General features: G+C 38.5%; 1 protein-coding gene across 3 annotated transcripts in view; it reads left to right on the forward strand.

Annotated features, from left to right (window-relative positions):
* LOC145664756 (uncharacterized) overlaps positions 1 to 17085 on the forward strand; it is a 99678-nt gene extending 82593 nt beyond the window's left edge. For all 3 annotated transcript variants that reach the window (XM_081731685.1, XM_081731686.1, XM_081731684.1), the window contains exon 7: positions 15811 to 17085. In XM_081731685.1, coding sequence (XP_081587811.1) covers positions 15811 to 16621 — 811 coding nt within the window. In that variant the 3' untranslated portion in view covers positions 16622 to 17085. The remainder of the gene's footprint in view (positions 1 to 15810) is intronic.
* The last annotated feature ends 1222 nt before the right edge of the window (positions 17086 to 18307 follow it).

The raw sequence follows: 18307 nt of genomic DNA on the forward strand, positions 1-18307 counted from the left end.
CCGACGGAAGATGGAAACTTCAGAGTTACCAGACCCATAAAAAAATTGATATACAAGATCTCAAGATGTTACCAATAAAATTACTAAAATATAGAGAGGCATTACAAGTTCACTTTCAAGTTAAAAAAAAAATACTGTCCGGTAGGAGAGTATTCAGATCAATACTGAGCCGGTTAAAGCCTCTACCATGTAAAACTTTGTCTCATATAGGTTGTAGGTAGAGCATTTTAATAAAAAAGGCGTCCGGAATCGACTCCCTCTACCAGTTTTATTATAAAAGCTTCCACTATAAAAGTATTTTCACAAAATACTATATAAAATAATCTCTCTAATATGAAAGGTTTAGAAATACAGATGGTGATCAGAAAATTGGAAACACCTGTAGTTGGCAACACATCAGATGTATGGGTTGGCAGTGGTGTCGTGGCGCTCGCAGCGCCGGACCGCTGGTGGTGGTGTGTTAGGTCGGTCTCCATACTATGTCAGGCGCAGTGGAACAGCAGTGCCCAGTGGCTGCAGCAGACGGAGGTAGTGTAAAATGGGAGACCTCTCAGATTTTCAAAGAGGGCAAATTGTTGGTGCGCGGTTATGTGGAGTGAGTGTGACGGCATTGGCTACTGTGTTAGGTGTGTCGCGTGGGACAGTGTCGAAGGTGATGACGGCTTACACAACATACGGGAAAACCACATCGGGGAAGCGGAACTGTGGGCGGAAGAAAATCATGAGAGACAGGTTACGCCGGGTATTAAAGCGCATTGTCACGCAGAACCGTCGTGCCACTGCGGAGCAAGCGACGGAGGAACTCAATCAGCACCTCCCCCACCCTGTTTCGACAATCACAGTCTGCCGCGAATCACATGACATGAACTTACGGGGTCGTGTTGCACGGGCCAAACCGCTCATCAGGGACCATAACGCTTTCGCACGCCGCAAATGGTGCCGCGACCATGCAACTTGGACCGTTGAGGACTGGAAACGTGTGATATGGTCGGATGAGTCATCCTTCACCCTATTCCCAACCACGGGCCGTGTTTGTGTGTGGAGAACGCCCAAAGAAGCTTATGATCTGCAGTGTCTCCGCCCAACTTGAAACATGGCGGCGGCTCGGTGATGCTGTGGGCCGCAATATCATGGTTTTCATTGGGTCCTGTGTTCACACTTAGCGGACGAATCACTGCCAACGATTACGTCGCAATTTTAGGAGACCACTTGCATCCTATGGTCCGGATGTTGTTCCCGGACAATGACGCCATCTTCCAGGGTAATAATGCACCCATTCACACAGCTGGCGTTGTTGCAGCGTGGTTTGAGGAACATTGGGATAAAGTTCAACACCTCCCCTGGCCCGCCCAATCCCCAGATCTCAACATAATTGAACATCTGTGGTCCGTCTTGGAAACACGACTCTGGCGACGATTTCCACCTCCATCCTCTCACAGAACTGGCACGAGGAATAGTGTAAAATTCCACTTGCTATCATTCACGACCTCTATGCCTCCATCCCACGTCGCATCAAGGCTGTTCTGAAGGCGAAAGGTGGCCCGACACCATATTAATCTGGTAAGTTGCAATTTCGTTCAGGTGTTTCCATTTTTCTGATCATCTGTAGGTAATCTTTGACCGTAATGTCGCAGACAGGATCTCCACGGAGCCCCGTAACAGGCTAAGCAGAGGGGAATTAAGAAACCAATGCTCCGTAGCAAGCAGAGGCGGGTTAAGTGGCCAACAGCGCCCCGTAGCAGGCTAAGCCAGGAGATAGGATAGGCGTAGTCCCGTAGCAGACTAGAGGCCTGGGGTTCGGTTACTCCAAAAGTCCCGTAGCAGACTAGAAGAGGGTCGCCAGAAAACTGGTACTGGATTGCCTTTGTCCATCCAATTTATAGGGTTCTTTGGGTGGCGGTGGCGCTGCTGCTCCGACGTCGTCTTCTGCTCCGTGGGAGGGGCTAGAAGCCATCGTCTGCATGTGACTGTAGATCCATCTGGTGTGAGATCCTTTTGCCGAACCACGTGGTGGTGTTTGTAAACACTGATGCGTGGAATTGGTTGTTTACAACATCACATGGGATATTACAATATATATTCATTTCTTTATATAACGAAATGTAGTGCCATAGTGACAGTTTGAAGTATAGTCTCTGTTTTGTTAAGAACTAAAAGATGAGAATTTTATATATAAACAAAAAAAAATTAGTGATATTTAGTTCCAGAAATAGGGTTGCTGGAAGTCAATGTGCTAATCACACACAAAACAGCTGAAGTCCATTTCCTTGACCATAGCTAATTATGGACTACAATTGAAGAGAATTCAATTTGTTTTTGAGCTGTAAACTTATTCATAGTTTTTAAGAGTCAAATCTAGAACGGATTTACGCTTCTAAAATTCTACTTCATTTTTTTCGCTTGACAAGAAATAAATAAGTAAATACTTGCAGAATATCGAATCACAGCCTAAACTGTACCAATATGTTTCTTTCTACTGGAGTCCTACCTGACATATAAAAAAATAACTAAGTATGGGGACGAAGATTCGAACACGGGCCGCGGGAATTCTGCACGGATCCAATGAGCTACGGAAGAAGATACACAAAACATCTACGCTATAAATATATGGCAATAACCGTAAGCTTCACGGTGTGAAAGAACATTTTTTTTCTTTTATTAAGTTTTACGATTTTTCTACAGTGTCTTGTGTGAACTGCAAAGAGATAGATCATGCAGTTATCGATTTGGTTAGGGATTGAGCTTTAAAAACTTTTAAAACATTCAATTAAATCGCGATGTGGTAGCAAGGAATGTATTCCGATTTCATTCTTATAGTGAGGGGCAAAATATAGTATCCCGCGGAAAACATGCATTTTCTTATGTGACAGAGAATACATCACTTGGTAGCAGGGGCGTAGCCAGGATTTGATTTCAGGGAGCCGCTGGCTAAACGTTTATTTGCGGGTATCCGAGGGTCCACCCCGGGAAAATGTTTATATAAAAGCGCAATCTTAAGCCTTGTGTTAACAACTTTTACAAATGTCGGGGGTTCCAGACCTGGCTACGCTACTGCTTGGTAGCATCTATTGTTCCTGATCATAATCAGTCGGTTCACTTCCACCTTCAACCATAATTTTATTCTTCCAAGCTAAAAAGAATGCATTGTTTCTACGAATTTGGCGCTCTTAAAAGTAAAATTATGGTATAATTAAACGTGTGATTTTGCCATTTGAATGTAAATTTATGTCCCCTAATCCCCCAAACAAATCTTATGGGCGCAATCTGCTCCCTAAGCCCCACGTGTGTGCTTCCCCCTGTTCGAAATAGAAAATTTAGTTTGGGTATTTTGTGTAAAACTATTCGCGAGATATAGAATTTCATACTCAGTAGTTCTGTTTACTTGGTACGGGAATTCATAGAAATGGAAGTAATTGTTTTTTGTAAGCATAATTATGCAGAACAGCCATGAATAAATATTTTCTGGCTAAAAATGTATGAAAATTGTTAGGAAATTTTCTAGAGAGGTAGAAAATATTCTTCCCAGGCTTGGACAACAGTAATTAAGTTAGTGCCAGAGAAAGAAAAACTAGAGACGGGGAATTACCCTAGCTTCCCCCTACAAATAAATCACTGGTCGTAACGAACGCTTTGTGCCTGACGTATGACTATCTATCGTTATGTGTGGCTCCGTGGATGAGTGAGCAAAGGCGTTGCTTGGTAATCGTGAGGTTTATGGATCGAATCCGGTCCAGGGAAGTTGATTTTTTTCATTCTTCGTTCCCCATATCTTAAGATCTTTCTCTCCCTCCGTAATCATCTGATGCTCTCAACTGAGTTCTCCACTTGAATTCAAAAATTGTGGTGGGATGCTCTCAGGTTCGGGTGAGCTTTTACATGTCTATTTACAAAATCAAAATTTGCGACAAAATATGGATGCTATTTGATCATTTAGTCCCCAATTTGCACATGTGTGTGTATTTCTTATTCATCATATTTTTATCTCCCGTTCTCCTATGTCGTCAGCTACGACATAAGATGACTTGGGAGCAAAACTTCAAATTATAAAAGCGCTATACCAATGGGCTCACTCTCGCTAAGCATTTGATTAAAAGTATGTTTCCATACTGAACGAGGGGAGCATTCGCTCTTCCTATCCCCCTGAGTGACAGAATATTTATTCAGGTTCTGCAGAGTCATTTTAGATGAAACGACTGAGAGAGAGTCCATTCGAAGAGCAACAGGGTTGGACTTTCATTTTTTGTTGCACTTTATCTTCACGAATAGGACGAATATCAAGTAGTATGTTTGGCATAAGAACTACACGTCTAAGAGTCATCTCATTTAGGAGAAATGATGCTGTAGACGGTAGTGAGAATTTCATCCAACTGTACGGTAATTTTCAGTGCCTGGCGATTATGCCACCCACTTACGTTTAAAGCTAATTCGGTAGCAATACTTCCCGGAAAACGCTTCGGACTCAACTGGTGGACCACTCTTGCCGTAAATCCCCATATGAGTGTACCATCCAGAAGTGTCCCTTACTGTACAATACGAAGCAAAAAATCAGAAACATGAAAGTTTAAGTTCATTGTGAAACTACGCCTAACAGCATAGGCAACCAACCTAACGTCTTTGTGGCACTGATCACGCCAGGAAAACCTTCGGCTTCGTCCCCCTGCACACTTCGTTTGGAGCAAGAAATGTATAGACCACGTGACTCCAAACCAAAAATATCTAACAAAATGGAGTAATAGATAGAGGTTCTTCTCATTTTACATCCTCAGTTTTAAAGAGAGAGAAAGAGAAAAAGGTCAACGTGATAAAAACTAAATAAAGAGAAATATGAGAAATATAAAAGAAAAGAAAACGTGAGCATATATTGACAAATGACACATGCACTTCAAAGGGGCCACCACAAATTTTGTTATGAACCATATATAATAACTGTGAGAATCAGCAAACCACAAATACATAATTACACATAGTAAGTGTTATATAACACATATTTATTTAAACAAATAAAAATGCTCACAGAAAGCTGAAAATTTCTTTAAAATCTCAACCATAACTGAAAGAAGAGATTACTTCTCTATTGCTTTTCTTCGTAGCATCCATCTACATGGAGAAATGAGAAAGAGAGAACATCTTAAAGAGATTCGCACGTATACAACATCGGAAACTGCTAAATGGAAAAAATACTGTCTTTGGATGGGATTCGAACGCAGAACCATAGCATTAGAAATCCCACACTCTACCGATGTAGCTATTCTGACATTAAAACTCTGTTCCTCCATCATTACCTATGAAAGACGGAATGGAGTCTGCAGGAAACTACGTCTAACATGTCCATGACAGACCGCCTATAACCTATGTCTAATTGGTACTTTAAAACGATAGCTATACATGTGCATAGAAAAGTAAAATCAAATTAGTTAGTACATATCACTTGGTCTGTCTCACTCTATCTCTGACTATACAAATCGAGGAAGAAGAAAAAATATAGAGGTGACAATACAGGAAGAACAAGCAAAAATGCAAGTTGAAGGAAACTGAATATCAGGGAGAGAGAGAGAGAGACATAGAGACAGAGAGAAAAATAGAGGGAACGGAGCAAATGATTTAATATATATCCGAAACGAAGGTTCACAACTGTGCTATACATTTAATGTATTGAATACTCTGTTCCTTCTAAATTGCTTCCTAGGTGACAAATATTAATTTGTAAAAACGTAGCAAATGCCCACGTTGTCTTGATTTCTTACTGTTTCAGTAATAGTAAAAAATGTGGTTTATGCAACATAATAAATTACTAATTTTACCACAACAACCACGTAGTTGTTGTTGATGATTTTGAGTTTAACGTCCGTTCAGCAGCGAGGCTATATGAGACGTGGACCTATTTATTAACGTGGAATCCGAACCATATGAGCCGCTGCCGGGAATCGAAGCAAATATGTAGTGTTGGTAAGAAATTTCTAAGCAAAAGAAGAAACTGATCAGCAAAATACATGAAACGATAGTCGTGCAAACTATTACTTAAAGAGAATTTATTGTAAAATCAATACATCCATGTGGCGGTATATAGTCGCAAAGTGATTAGAGAACTTGATATTAAACTGTTGATCACATCGTTTTACTTATTTGAATTCAATGTCGTATGGGTTCGGTTTTAGCTCTAAAAAAATTTCAGCGTTCTTGCTTCGATTAACTTGTTGGAAATATGCATTAATCGAAATTATAAAAGTATGCGAAATTTAACTAGCTAGAAGTAGAGAATAACATAAAAAGCCGGATTAGAATATTACAATAAACATGTGTATTTTGTTTAGGGTTTTCAAGTCATAGTTTATTGGAATTACAGAAAGAACGTTCGTTGTGGAAGCACAAGAAAAAGAAAAACAGGATAGACACGTTTTGATAAATATTGTCTACAGTATTGGCACTTTACTTGTTTCTCTTTTGTTGTTTGTCATATAATGTATACGAGTGGCGAATAATAGAATAGAACTGTTTTAGACGAGTATGAACAATTTTTCCGCACAAGTCGTAATCTTATATGTATCTAAATTGCACAAATAAATCAGATTAAATCTGTAAAGTGCTTCGGGCGTTTTGATGGAAGTAAACTATTGCAAAGTTACAAGTTTGTGTTTATGCTCACCCCTCGATGGAAGTTATGTTCTTGAGAGATAGTAACTGCTACTATATTCTAATGTATTGGATTTAAGAAATTTGAAAATATTTTGTTACTAACAGTGAGTGAGTATTTCTTCGTGCAACAACAGTTGATTAGAGGCACATCTACTTGTTCCGCGCATGCCTTTCATAATACGACGTCATGTATAGCAATATTGTGCATTATCCTATATCCAAAGACGTTCCAGCACTTTTACTTTGGTGTGTAAGAATGGCGCAATATGATCATTCTCTACGTGAGAGTGTTATCGCTCTTATTGAACATGCGGGATTGAGTGTTCCTGAAGCAGGCGCTCGATTAGGCGTGCATCGTGCAACAGCGTTCAGGTGGTGGAAAAAATATGAGGAAACTGGTAGTCTAACTCGAAAATCTGGAAGTGGTCGGCCACGAGTGTCCTCACCGACACAAGACCAACGATTAGTTGATGAATACTGTCGACAGCCTTTCATGTGTGCCCGACAACTGCAGCAGTCTACCGCCTTTCCAGGTGATGTAACTACAGTCCGACGGCGACTTCGGGCCGCAGGCTTAAGGTCCTTCCGCACTGCTGTTAAGGAGAGATTGACAGAAGATCACAAAGTCCATAAACTGGCGTTTGCAGAGCTAAATATTGCTCGTCACTGGGACACTGTTGTCTTTACAGATGAGAAAAGATTTTCCACTGGACACTTTGGGCCGACACGTGTGTATCGCCCATCTGGAAGACGGTTTGATCCACAATATATGGCCCGTTCAGCGCGAATGGGTCATGTGACGATTCACTGTTGGGGTGGATATGCAAGACTGCAAGTGGAGGTGATATCCATCGAATTACAGGCCGGTTTAATGGTCAAAAATATGTTGGTCTTCTCGACTTTATTCTCCCTGAAATAAAAGCACATATTGGTGACGACATACTCCAGCTACAACAGGACCATAGTTCCGTGCATGATTCAGCTGTGGTTCAATCATGGATCCAGAGGCAACCTGATCTCAGGCTAGTCGAATGGGTACCTCGAGGTGCTGATCCCATTGAAAACATGTGGGCTGCTGTTGTAAGAATACTTCGTTAACGTTGGTCGGTCAATCAACCGCGAATAGCTGAAACTTTATGGGAGCAAGTTGAAGAAGCTTGGGGACTTTGTTGCACTCCACTTTTCATCGCTCGCCTTGTTAATTCAATGGGTCGGCGATTAGTAGCCGTAAGGGAAGTCAATGGCGAGTATACCCGATATTAAATATAATACCTTCTACACCCTTCCCAGCCCTTTTCAGGGCTGCTTAATTGCAACCAAATATCTGAATATGTACGCGTACTTTCCTGGGTATCGCTGCAATACTTTCACTATTAAAATCTGTTGATAACGTTGGAATTGATCGGAACATATCCTTCGTGGAGTAGTGGTTAGAAGACTAATTTTCCATTCTGCAGACTCGTGTTCGAAACTGTCCCATACCCTATTTTTTCAGTATGTATTTTTGTTATACGGATTAATACGCTCCACAATATACAATGACAATTACGATAATATGTTTAGGATTCAAGTATGGAGTTCTGTCAGTGGTTTGATAATTGTAATAAGGTAAATCGGATGACAATATCCTATGAAAATTCTTTTTTATGATATTGTTGGCGTTTATATATGTGGGTATGAACCTTTATTTCGTTTATGTAATTTATATTACTACTACGGGAATGCAATAGTTCTTCAAGAGTTAACATGTAATAATGAACAACACGTATTCATACTTATATATATTGTGCGTGTTCGAGTGTAATAAATCTTTCACAAAGAGCACTTTCTTTTTATTTGGGCCAACAATCTTTTCAAGCTTTTAGATACGATAACATCCTTGAATGAGACCATTCCCGAAACATATGGAAGAAATCATACTAGTAGAGAACATATTTAGTTTCTGGACAACTGCCTTTATTCAAATTGCAATGTTATGCATTGTCAAAATCATTTAAATAACGCTTTCCACTCCTAGAGTACTTGGCGTATAATTATTATGCAACTATTTACTGACTTTCATCAATATGATTTTAGTCTCTCTGTATATGATTGTAGTCTTTCCTCGGGGTTCTCCCATTTCGTCCCACTTTCTTTATTCCAACATTTAAATCATTTCTCATCATCATCGTCTCCTTTAGCCTAATCGGCATAATTATGGGACGTATAACTTAAAGGTTTCACTTCATTTGTCTTTTATTTTACATAAAAAGTAGAGGACCGATAAAGAGAAACACGAACGGAGTATGATTTGAAACCATGATTTTAACAGTAAACATTCCACTGCTTAGCACTATAAAACGCTTGACTATGCCTGGCATTCACTCTTGTTTCACTATGACAAACGAGTGAAGGTATCACGAATAAAATATACTCAAGTTTGACTTAACTAGCGTTAGTTCGAATTTTTACGTCCCTTTTCATCAGCAAGGCCATGTAGAAACGAGATATACAACAGAACCACTACTCGTCGCTAGAATGTGTGTTCTCAACTTTCTTTGTCTTTTTGTATGTACCCAGCTGTGTTATTATTAAGACGTCAGCAAGAATGTACTTCAAATTCAATTGCATTAACAATATTGTATTGAAAACTAAAGATAATCTTATGAGTAATCTTTTAGTTGCATGAGTTTCTGTTCCTGCCAGTCCAACCTCTCAGAATACACTGTCGTATTCTTGATACAAGATATGGACAAAACTCAATACTCGAACCCTAAATATATTATCGTGATTGTCATTGTATGTTGTGGAGTGTATTAATCCGTATAACAAAAATACATACTGAAAAAATAGGGTATGGGACTGAGTTTCGAACACGAGTCTGCAGAATGGAAAATTAGTCTTCTAACCACTACTCCACGAAGGATATGTTCCGATCAACCCCAACGTTATCAACAGATTCTAATAGTGAAAGTATTGCAGCGATACCCAGGAAAGTACGCGTACATATTCAGATATTTGGTTGCAATTAAGCAGCTCTGAAAAGGGCTGGGAAGGGTGTAGAAGGTATTATATTTAATATCGGGTATATTCGCCATTGACTTCCCTTACGGCTTCTAATCGCCGACCTATTGAATTAACAAGGCGAGCGATGAAACGTGGAGTGCAACAGTCCCCAAGCTTCTTCAATTTGCTCCCATAAAGTTTCAGCTATTCGCGGTTGATTGACCGACCAACGTTAACGAAGTATTCTTACAACAGCAGCCCACATGTTTTCAATGGGATCAGCACCTCGAGGTACCCATTCGACTAGCCTGAGATCAGGTTGCCTCTGGATCCATGATTGAACCACAGCTGAATCATGCACGGAACTATGGTCCTGTTGAAGCTGGAGTATGTCGTCACCAACATGTGCTTTTATTTCAGGGAGTATAAAGTCGAGAAGACCAACATATTTTTGACCATTAAACCGGCCTGTAATTCGATGGATACCACCTCCACCTGCAGTCTTGCATATCCAACCCCAACAGTGAATCGTCACATGACCCATTCGCGCTGAACGGGCCATATATTGTGGATCAAACCGTCTTCCAGATGAGCGATACACACGTGTCGGCCAAAGTTTCCAGTGGAAAATATTTTCTCATCTGTAAAGACAACAGTGTCCCAGTGACGGCAATATTTAGCTCTGCAAACGCCAGTCTATCAACTTTGTGATCTTCTGTCAATCTCTCCTTAACAGCAGCCCGGAAGGACCTTAAGCCTGCGGCCCAAAGTCGCCGTCGGACTGTAGTTACATCACCTGGAAAGGCGATAGACTGCTGCAGTTGTCGGGCACACATGAAAGACTGTCGACAGTATTCATCAACTAATCGTTGGTCTTGTGTCGGTGAGGACACTCGTGGCCGACCACTTCCAGATTTTCGAGTTAGACTTCCAGTTTTCTCATATTTTTTCCACCACCTGAACGCTGTTGCACGATGCACGCCTAATCGAGCGCCTGCTTCAGGAACACTCAATCCCGCATGTTCAATAAGAGCGATAACACTCTCACGTAGAGAATGATCATATTGCGCCATTCTTACACACCAAAGTAAAAATGCTGGAACGTCTTTGGATATAGGATAATGAACAATATTGCTATACATGACGTCGTATTACGAAAGGCATGCGCAGAACTAGTAGATGTGCCTCTAATCAACTGTTGTTGCACGAAGAGATACCCACTCCCTGTTAGTAACAAAATATTTTCAAATTTCTTAAATCCAATACATTAGAATATAGTAGCAGTTACTATCTCTCAAGAACATAACTTCCATCGAGTGGTGAGCATAAACACAAACTCGTAACTTTGCAATAGTTTACTTCCATCAAAACGCCCGAAGCACTTCACATATTTAATCTGATTTATTTGTGCAATTTAGATAGAGATAAGATTACTACTTGTCCGAGAAAAATGTTCATACTCGTTTAAAACAGTTCTCTTCTATTATTCGCCACTCGCATACATTATATGACAAACAACAAAAGAGAAACAAGTAAAGTGGAAATACTCTAGACAATATTTATCAAAACGTACTAGAGAATTAAATATAGCCGAGCGGTTTACTAGAGTACTCTACTACCTCCGCCTTCTCGTGTTCAAACCCACCTGAGGTTTGTGTCTATTCTCTGTTTTTTTTTCTTTCTTTCTTGTGCTTTCACAACGAACGTTCTTTCTGTAATTCCTATAAGCTTTGACTTGAAAACCCTAAACAAAATACACATGTTTATTGTAATATTCTAATCCGGATTTTTATGTTATTCTCTACTTTTAGCAAGTTAAATTTCGTATACTTTTATAATTTCGATTAATGCATATTTCCAACAAGTTAATCGAAGTGAGAACGCTGAAATCTAGAGCTAAAACCGAACCTATACGACATTGAATTCAAATAAGTAAAAATAGGGGGCGCGGTGGCTCAGTGGTAGAGCGTTCACCTCCGGTGCTTAGGGTCCTGGGTTCGATCCCAGCCCCCGCCAAGTGAACTTTGTGGTGGACAAACACCATGCTCGTGGGTTTTCTCGGGGTTCTCCTGTTTCCTCCCACTTTCTTCATTCCACCATTTCACTCATCTCTCATCATCACCGTCTCCTGTAGCCTAACCGGCATAAACGTGGGACGTAAAACTTAAAGATTTCATTTCATTTAAATAGGTAAAACGATGTGATCGACAGTTTAATATCAAGTTCTCTAATCACTTTGCGACTATATACCGCCACATGGATGTATTGATTTTACAATAAATTCTCTTTAAGTAATAGTTTGCACGACTATCGTTTCATGTATTTTGCTGATCAGTTTCTTCTTTTGCTTAGAAATTTCTTACCAACACTACATATTTGCTTCGATTCCCGGCAGCAGCTCATATGGTTCGGATTCCACGTTAATAAATAGGTCCACGTCTCATATAGCCTCGCTGCTGAACGGACGTTAAACTCAAAATCATCAACAACAACTACGTGGTTGTTGTGGTAAAATTAGTAATTTATTATGTTGCATAAACCACATTTTTTACTATTACTGAAACAGTAAGAAATCAAGACAACGTGGGCATTTGCTACGTTTTTACAAATTAATATTTGTCACCTAGCAAGCAATTTAGAAGGAACAGAGTATTCAATACATTAAATGTATAGCACAGTTGTGAACCTTCGTTTCGGATATATATTAAATCATTTGCTTCGTTCCCTCTATTTTTCTCTATGTCTCTCTCTCTCTCTCTCTCTCTCTCTCTCTCTCTCTCTCTCTCTCTCTCTCTCCCTGATATTCAGTTTCCTTCAACTTGTATTTTTGCTTGTTCTTCATGTATTGTCACCTCTATATTTTTTCTTCTTCCTCGATTTGTATAGTCAGAGATAGAGTGAGACAGACCAAGTGATATGTACTAACTACTCATTTGATTTTACTTTTCTATGCACGTGTATAGCTATCGTTTTAAAGTACCAATTAGACATAGGTTATAGGCGGTCTGTCATGGACATGTTAGACGTAGTTTCCTGCAGACTCCATTCCGTCTTTCATAGGTAATGATGGAGGAACAGGGTTTTAATGTCAGAATAGCTACATCGGTAGAGTGTGGGATTTCTAATGCTATGGTTCTGCGTTCGAATCCCATCCAAAGACAGTATTTTTTCCATTTAGCAGTTTCCGATGTTGTATACGTGCGAATCTCTTAAGATGTTCTCTCTTTCTCATTTCTCCATGTAGATGGATGCTACGAAGAAAAGCAATAGAGAGGTAATCTCTTCTTTCAGTTATGGTTGAGATTTTAAAGAAATTTTCAGCTTTCTGCGAGCATTTTTATTTGTTTAAATAAATATGTGTTATATAACACTTACTATGTGTAATTATGTATTTGTGGTTTGCTGATTCTCACAGTTATTATATATGGTTCATAACAAAATTTGTGGTGGCCCCTTTGAAGTGCATGTGTCATTTGTCAATATATGCTCACGTTTTCTTTTCTTTTATATTTCTCTTTATTTAGTTTTTATCACGTTGACCTTTTTCTCTTTCTCTCACTTTAAAACTGAGGATGTAAAATGAGAACAACCTCAATCTATTACTCCATCTTGTGAGAAATTTGTGGTTTGTAGTCACGTGGTCTATACATTTCTTGCTCCAAACGAAGTGTGCAGGGGGACGAAACCGAAGGTTATCCTAACGTTATCATTGCCACAAAGACGTTAGGTTGGTTGCTATGTTGTTAGGCTTAGTTTCACAATGAACTTAAACTTTCATGTTGCAGGTTTTTTGCTTCGTATTGTACAAATATTCCTGAATGACGCCATTTTTGTTGTCGGTGGTGTGCCAATTTTTTTCATTAGCAAGCGTTTACGAAAACTACAGTTGCTCAGGAAGTACGAATCAGACGGACACCAAACAAAACCTAGTGTTTAGGGGAGAGACTAAGGTACACGGTGAACATAAACTTTTGCGTCTAAATAAATATGCATTGTTATAAACCAATGCATGAAATCATCAGAAAAACTAGAGGAAATTACACTTTTAAACGGGCTGTATTTTGGAATGACATAAAGTGGGGAATTCATAAGTTTTGTGCTGTATACTATTGCATATAAAGATTCTGTAGAAATATCCACAGCTATGATACAACTGTCACCGTGGATTTATGGAGGTCCGAAAGTTGAAGTTTGTGATTTTGATGCCATTGTTGGGGCCTAATATCTCAGGAGGGCAAAGTGCTAAAAATTGCTTCTTATGCCACAGAGTAATTCTGTATGTGAATAAACTATTGCAAAAAAAACTCATGACTGAAATTACATTGAAAGGTGAGGACATGGTAGAAACGCGAAGAAAGCACGTGCGTGACGAGGTCGTACCTCGGAAAAATGTAAATGTTTCATGCTAGATCACAAAAACCATGCATGGTACAGCAATAGAGCCCGCTTTTGTTTGTGTTCAGTTGTGGAAAAGCTTGTGAGTAGCCTTTGTTCCATCTTTCTAGCTCCATAATCATTGTCACGTCTACATAGTAAGGGGTTAGCTCTCCTGCACTCACGACATCCATCGTCGAACTGGACCGCAGTATTAAGGCACTTAATGTATCGCCAAAGTGATATTGAAATCCAATCCAAGTTACGGAAGTTAATATGTTCATAAAGTTGCGTTACATCTATCCTAATTAAATATAAAACTACTTCTATACATGAATTGAGATAAAATAAAAGAGTACTTCCGGTTGACGTGGAAAGGAATGATTGAGCTTTCAAGTGCTAACCCACAGGAAAACCGCCAAAAGTTAATATTTTTAATTTTTATTATGTCTAAAGGAAAAATGAAGAAATTCTCTATGTTATTTAAATGGGCCCTTTTTTGGACTTACAATCTCATATTTTAGGTACTTGGAATTGGAATAGTATTTCCCGTAATAGACAAAAAAAGCCATTATATAAATTTTTAAAAAGTATTAATCGAAAACAAGGAGCAATAATTCCATCAAAGAGAAACATATTTAGAAAATGTAAACAGAGGACATGAAAAAGTTAAATACATAATATAAAAATAGGATACATAAAACAGGAAAACAAATTTTAAAGATAGCAATAATACTAAACCATAACTTGTAAAATATATTTTCAGCGGTCTGAGTATTTTGGACACTTTACACAATAAGGACAGTTGGCATCACATACTAAATAAGAATGTGTGACATGAGAGTGCCTGGAGCTCCTCCGTGGCTAAGCGGTTAGCGTACGCGCCTTTGACGCGGGGGACCCGGGTTCGATTCCCGGCGGGAGCTCATGTGGTTCGGATTCCACGTTAATCAGTAGGTCCACGTCTCATATAACCTCGCTGCTGAAACGGACGCTAAACTGAAATTCAACTCAACTCAATCAGAGTGCCTGATACGCAAATGCGAAAAGACTCCTTCGCGATGACGTCTGTCAACTGTCTAAAATAGATTTAGTAAAATGGACCTGTTTCCAATCTGCTTGCCAATGTAGAAATCGAATCATGTAAGTGCTACAATGTTACACCCAAAAATGTGGCGTGATTGAAAGATGTGTCGACATGTTCGTTTCTCCGAATGTAGGTATACTCTGGTACCTAGAATACAACCACATATCTCTTTTGTTTTAGCTGATGAATATCTTCAAAGAGGACGTGTTTGCTGAAAAGTTTAAGTATATGGCCGAAAAGAAACTTAACTGTTCTTAATCACAAAATTAAATACTGAGCACACACAATACAGACTAAATTCTGAGTTGGCCCCGTCACGCTCTCTCTTGTGCTGAAGTTCACGAACACCTGCAACGTATAACAAACATTCATGTAAACTTTGTTGCTGAACATCTGCAACAAATTATAATTAACAATCAACAACATTGGCGGGAAATCATATGGTTCGGATTTCACGTTAATCAGTAAGTCCACGTCTCATATAGCCTCGCTGCTTAACGGGACGTTAAACTCAAAATGAACTCAATTCAATCAATAATAGAAAACTCAGTTTCTCTTCAAGATGACGCAAACCGTTATTCTCTGGAACTAATAGTTTCAGTACAATTAACATTTGTAATCAGGGATCTTTCATTTGGACACCCTGTATATATATATATATTCACTTTTTTTATACTGATGTATTCAAGTTTGTTCTTTGTATTGTATATTTATATGTATTTATTTTATAGAGTTGAAGGTGAGAGGAAGATTCGTCATACCACTATTTCTACTGCTACCGAAGATGAATCTGTTGGGGTAAAGACAGATCGAGAACATAAAACAAGTAATGGTAAGAGAAAGCGAAATACGTGTGAAATATGTTTCAAAGATTTCTCAAAACTTTGTTATTTGAAGGAACATTTGAAGAGACATTCAAATCCAAATCTCCGCGACTGGCGTTGTGCAATTTGTGGCGAACTGTTTGCATACAACTGGCCACTTTGTATACATCTAAAGCTTGTTCATAAGAAAAAGAAACCATTCGTGAAATATATGGAAAAGAGTTGTGACATATGCAGCAAGAGAGTACCAAAATTGGAACTGAGAGCACATACCCGCACACATGGTTATCCCTGTTCTGTATGTAATAAAATATTCGATAAATCAGAGTCTAGAAGTAACCATATGAGGATGATTCATTTAGGTCAAACACGTCATCCTTGCAATATATGTGGGAAGCTTGTCAAGAAATACTTGTTACCAGGTCATATACGAAACCACAACCTTTCAACTCAGTGCGAAGTTTGTGGTGCAGAATTGTCAAATTCTCAAGTTCTTAAACTTCATATGACAACACACACAGGTGAACAGCCTTTTGTATGTGATGTCTGTGGCCGAAAGTTTGCACGGAAATACAATTTACAAACGCATTTGAAACTTCATGCAGGAGAGTATAACATTGTGTGTAATTTATGTGGTAAAAAATTTGCTCAAAAGTGGAATTTGCGAACACACATGCGGTCATGTTCCAAGAATTCGTGCGCAACAGTGACATCTTAGTATGTTTTATTGTAATTTCTTGTTTGAACAGTTCAGTGTAATATATATATATATAATTTTAGGATTATCGTGTTTAAACAATACATCTGAACACTATGTAGTATTCATATTGTTAAAGGACTAATTTAAATAAATAAACCAAGTCGAATAGACATTGATATTATTTATTTTCCATTTAAAAATGGTGTCAACATTCACTTCAAGAAACAGAATTTACGGAAACCTTTTATCATAATCTGAAAATATATGTTGTTACGTTAAGAGTTTAAGAAGTGTGAATGTCACGTTGTAACCTAAACATTCTGAAATTATTTTTGTATGTAATAATTATTTGTACAGGGTGAAGATATTTTTAAAACTAGTTATAACATATCTAAAGAACCATTTGCAATGTATATTTAACAAGAAGTTATACAATACACATTTTTAAAAATAAATCCTATCTACTTTTGTGTATTATATAATCTTCACAGAATTTATTTCCACTTCTTACATGTTTTTACCTTTACATTGAGATTTTTTCTTTCTTTCTCTGAAGTAATGAATTCTCTATATAAGGCAAGAAATGTCATTCACGTATAAATTCGTAGATTATAATAACGATATTATTAGCTAAGAGAGACAGAATGTAAATGAAAGTGGATTTCGCTAGAAATTAATGGAGATGGAAATCTTTGAGAAAACTCACATACTTTACTTTAACCACAATGTGTTATATTTGAACTTTGTGCCAAAGAAAACATCTTTCCTGTATTTCTTTATAGTATTGTTGTCCCTCATTGAAAATTCTTCCTTTCACATTGTTCCTGTGTGAGCGCTTCATTTAACAATTTCCATCGTTAGTATATTTCTACATTTAAATTTACTGGTGGATTGAGTTCGTGGAAGGAGATAATTTTCTCCATACACAATTAATTCAAGAGTAATCTCAAGCCATTTTATGGTGAAATTTTCTCAATAAATGGCAGATGTTATTGCAATATTGCTCGGTCTATATCGGAGAACAAACTGGTTTCATACAAACACATTTCATACGCCATTTAGTACAGAGAAAAGTGTCACTTTTTATTTCCCTTTTATTTATCACAGGACGTTTTCAAAAGATTAACTATATTTTATATTCAAGTGTGATTATTTCCATGTCCATGATGTTAGCAGGCCACCTATGGCAGCCCAGAAATTCGACTTCACAGATCGTTAGTGTTCGTTAGTGCTGCAAACCCCATCGTTAGTGCTACAAAAATAACGCCTCAATTTACACTAGTCACTATTGGCCTGCTAACTTCATGCCAATGAACTTGGTAGGCCACATACGGCAGACCACAACTGGGATTTGACACATTGTTAGTGCTTCGTTAGTGCTCGTTAGTGTCGCAAACCCCATCGTTAGTGCTACAAAAATAACATCTGAATTTTAATAGTTACTATTGGCCTGCTAACTACATGCCAGCAGGCCAACATATCAAAATCACCCCATAAACGAAATTGCAGATTCGAGCAGAATTAGTGCTCTTTAGTGCTATAAATTAACATTAGTGCTTCTATATATACAGTTTTTTGGGTAACAAGAGTGGTCCGTTTCACGAAGCTGACAAGCCATTTATGGCAGACCACGATTTCAACCTCTCATACCCTTAGTACTTCGTTAGTGCTCATTAGTGACGTATATCTCATCGTTAGTGCTCC

Source organism: Thermobia domestica, chromosome 11 (assembly GCF_964235325.1).
Source record: "Thermobia domestica chromosome 11, izTheDome1.hap1.1, whole genome shotgun sequence".
NCBI classification, from domain to species: Eukaryota; Metazoa; Arthropoda; class Insecta; order Zygentoma; family Lepismatidae; genus Thermobia; species Thermobia domestica.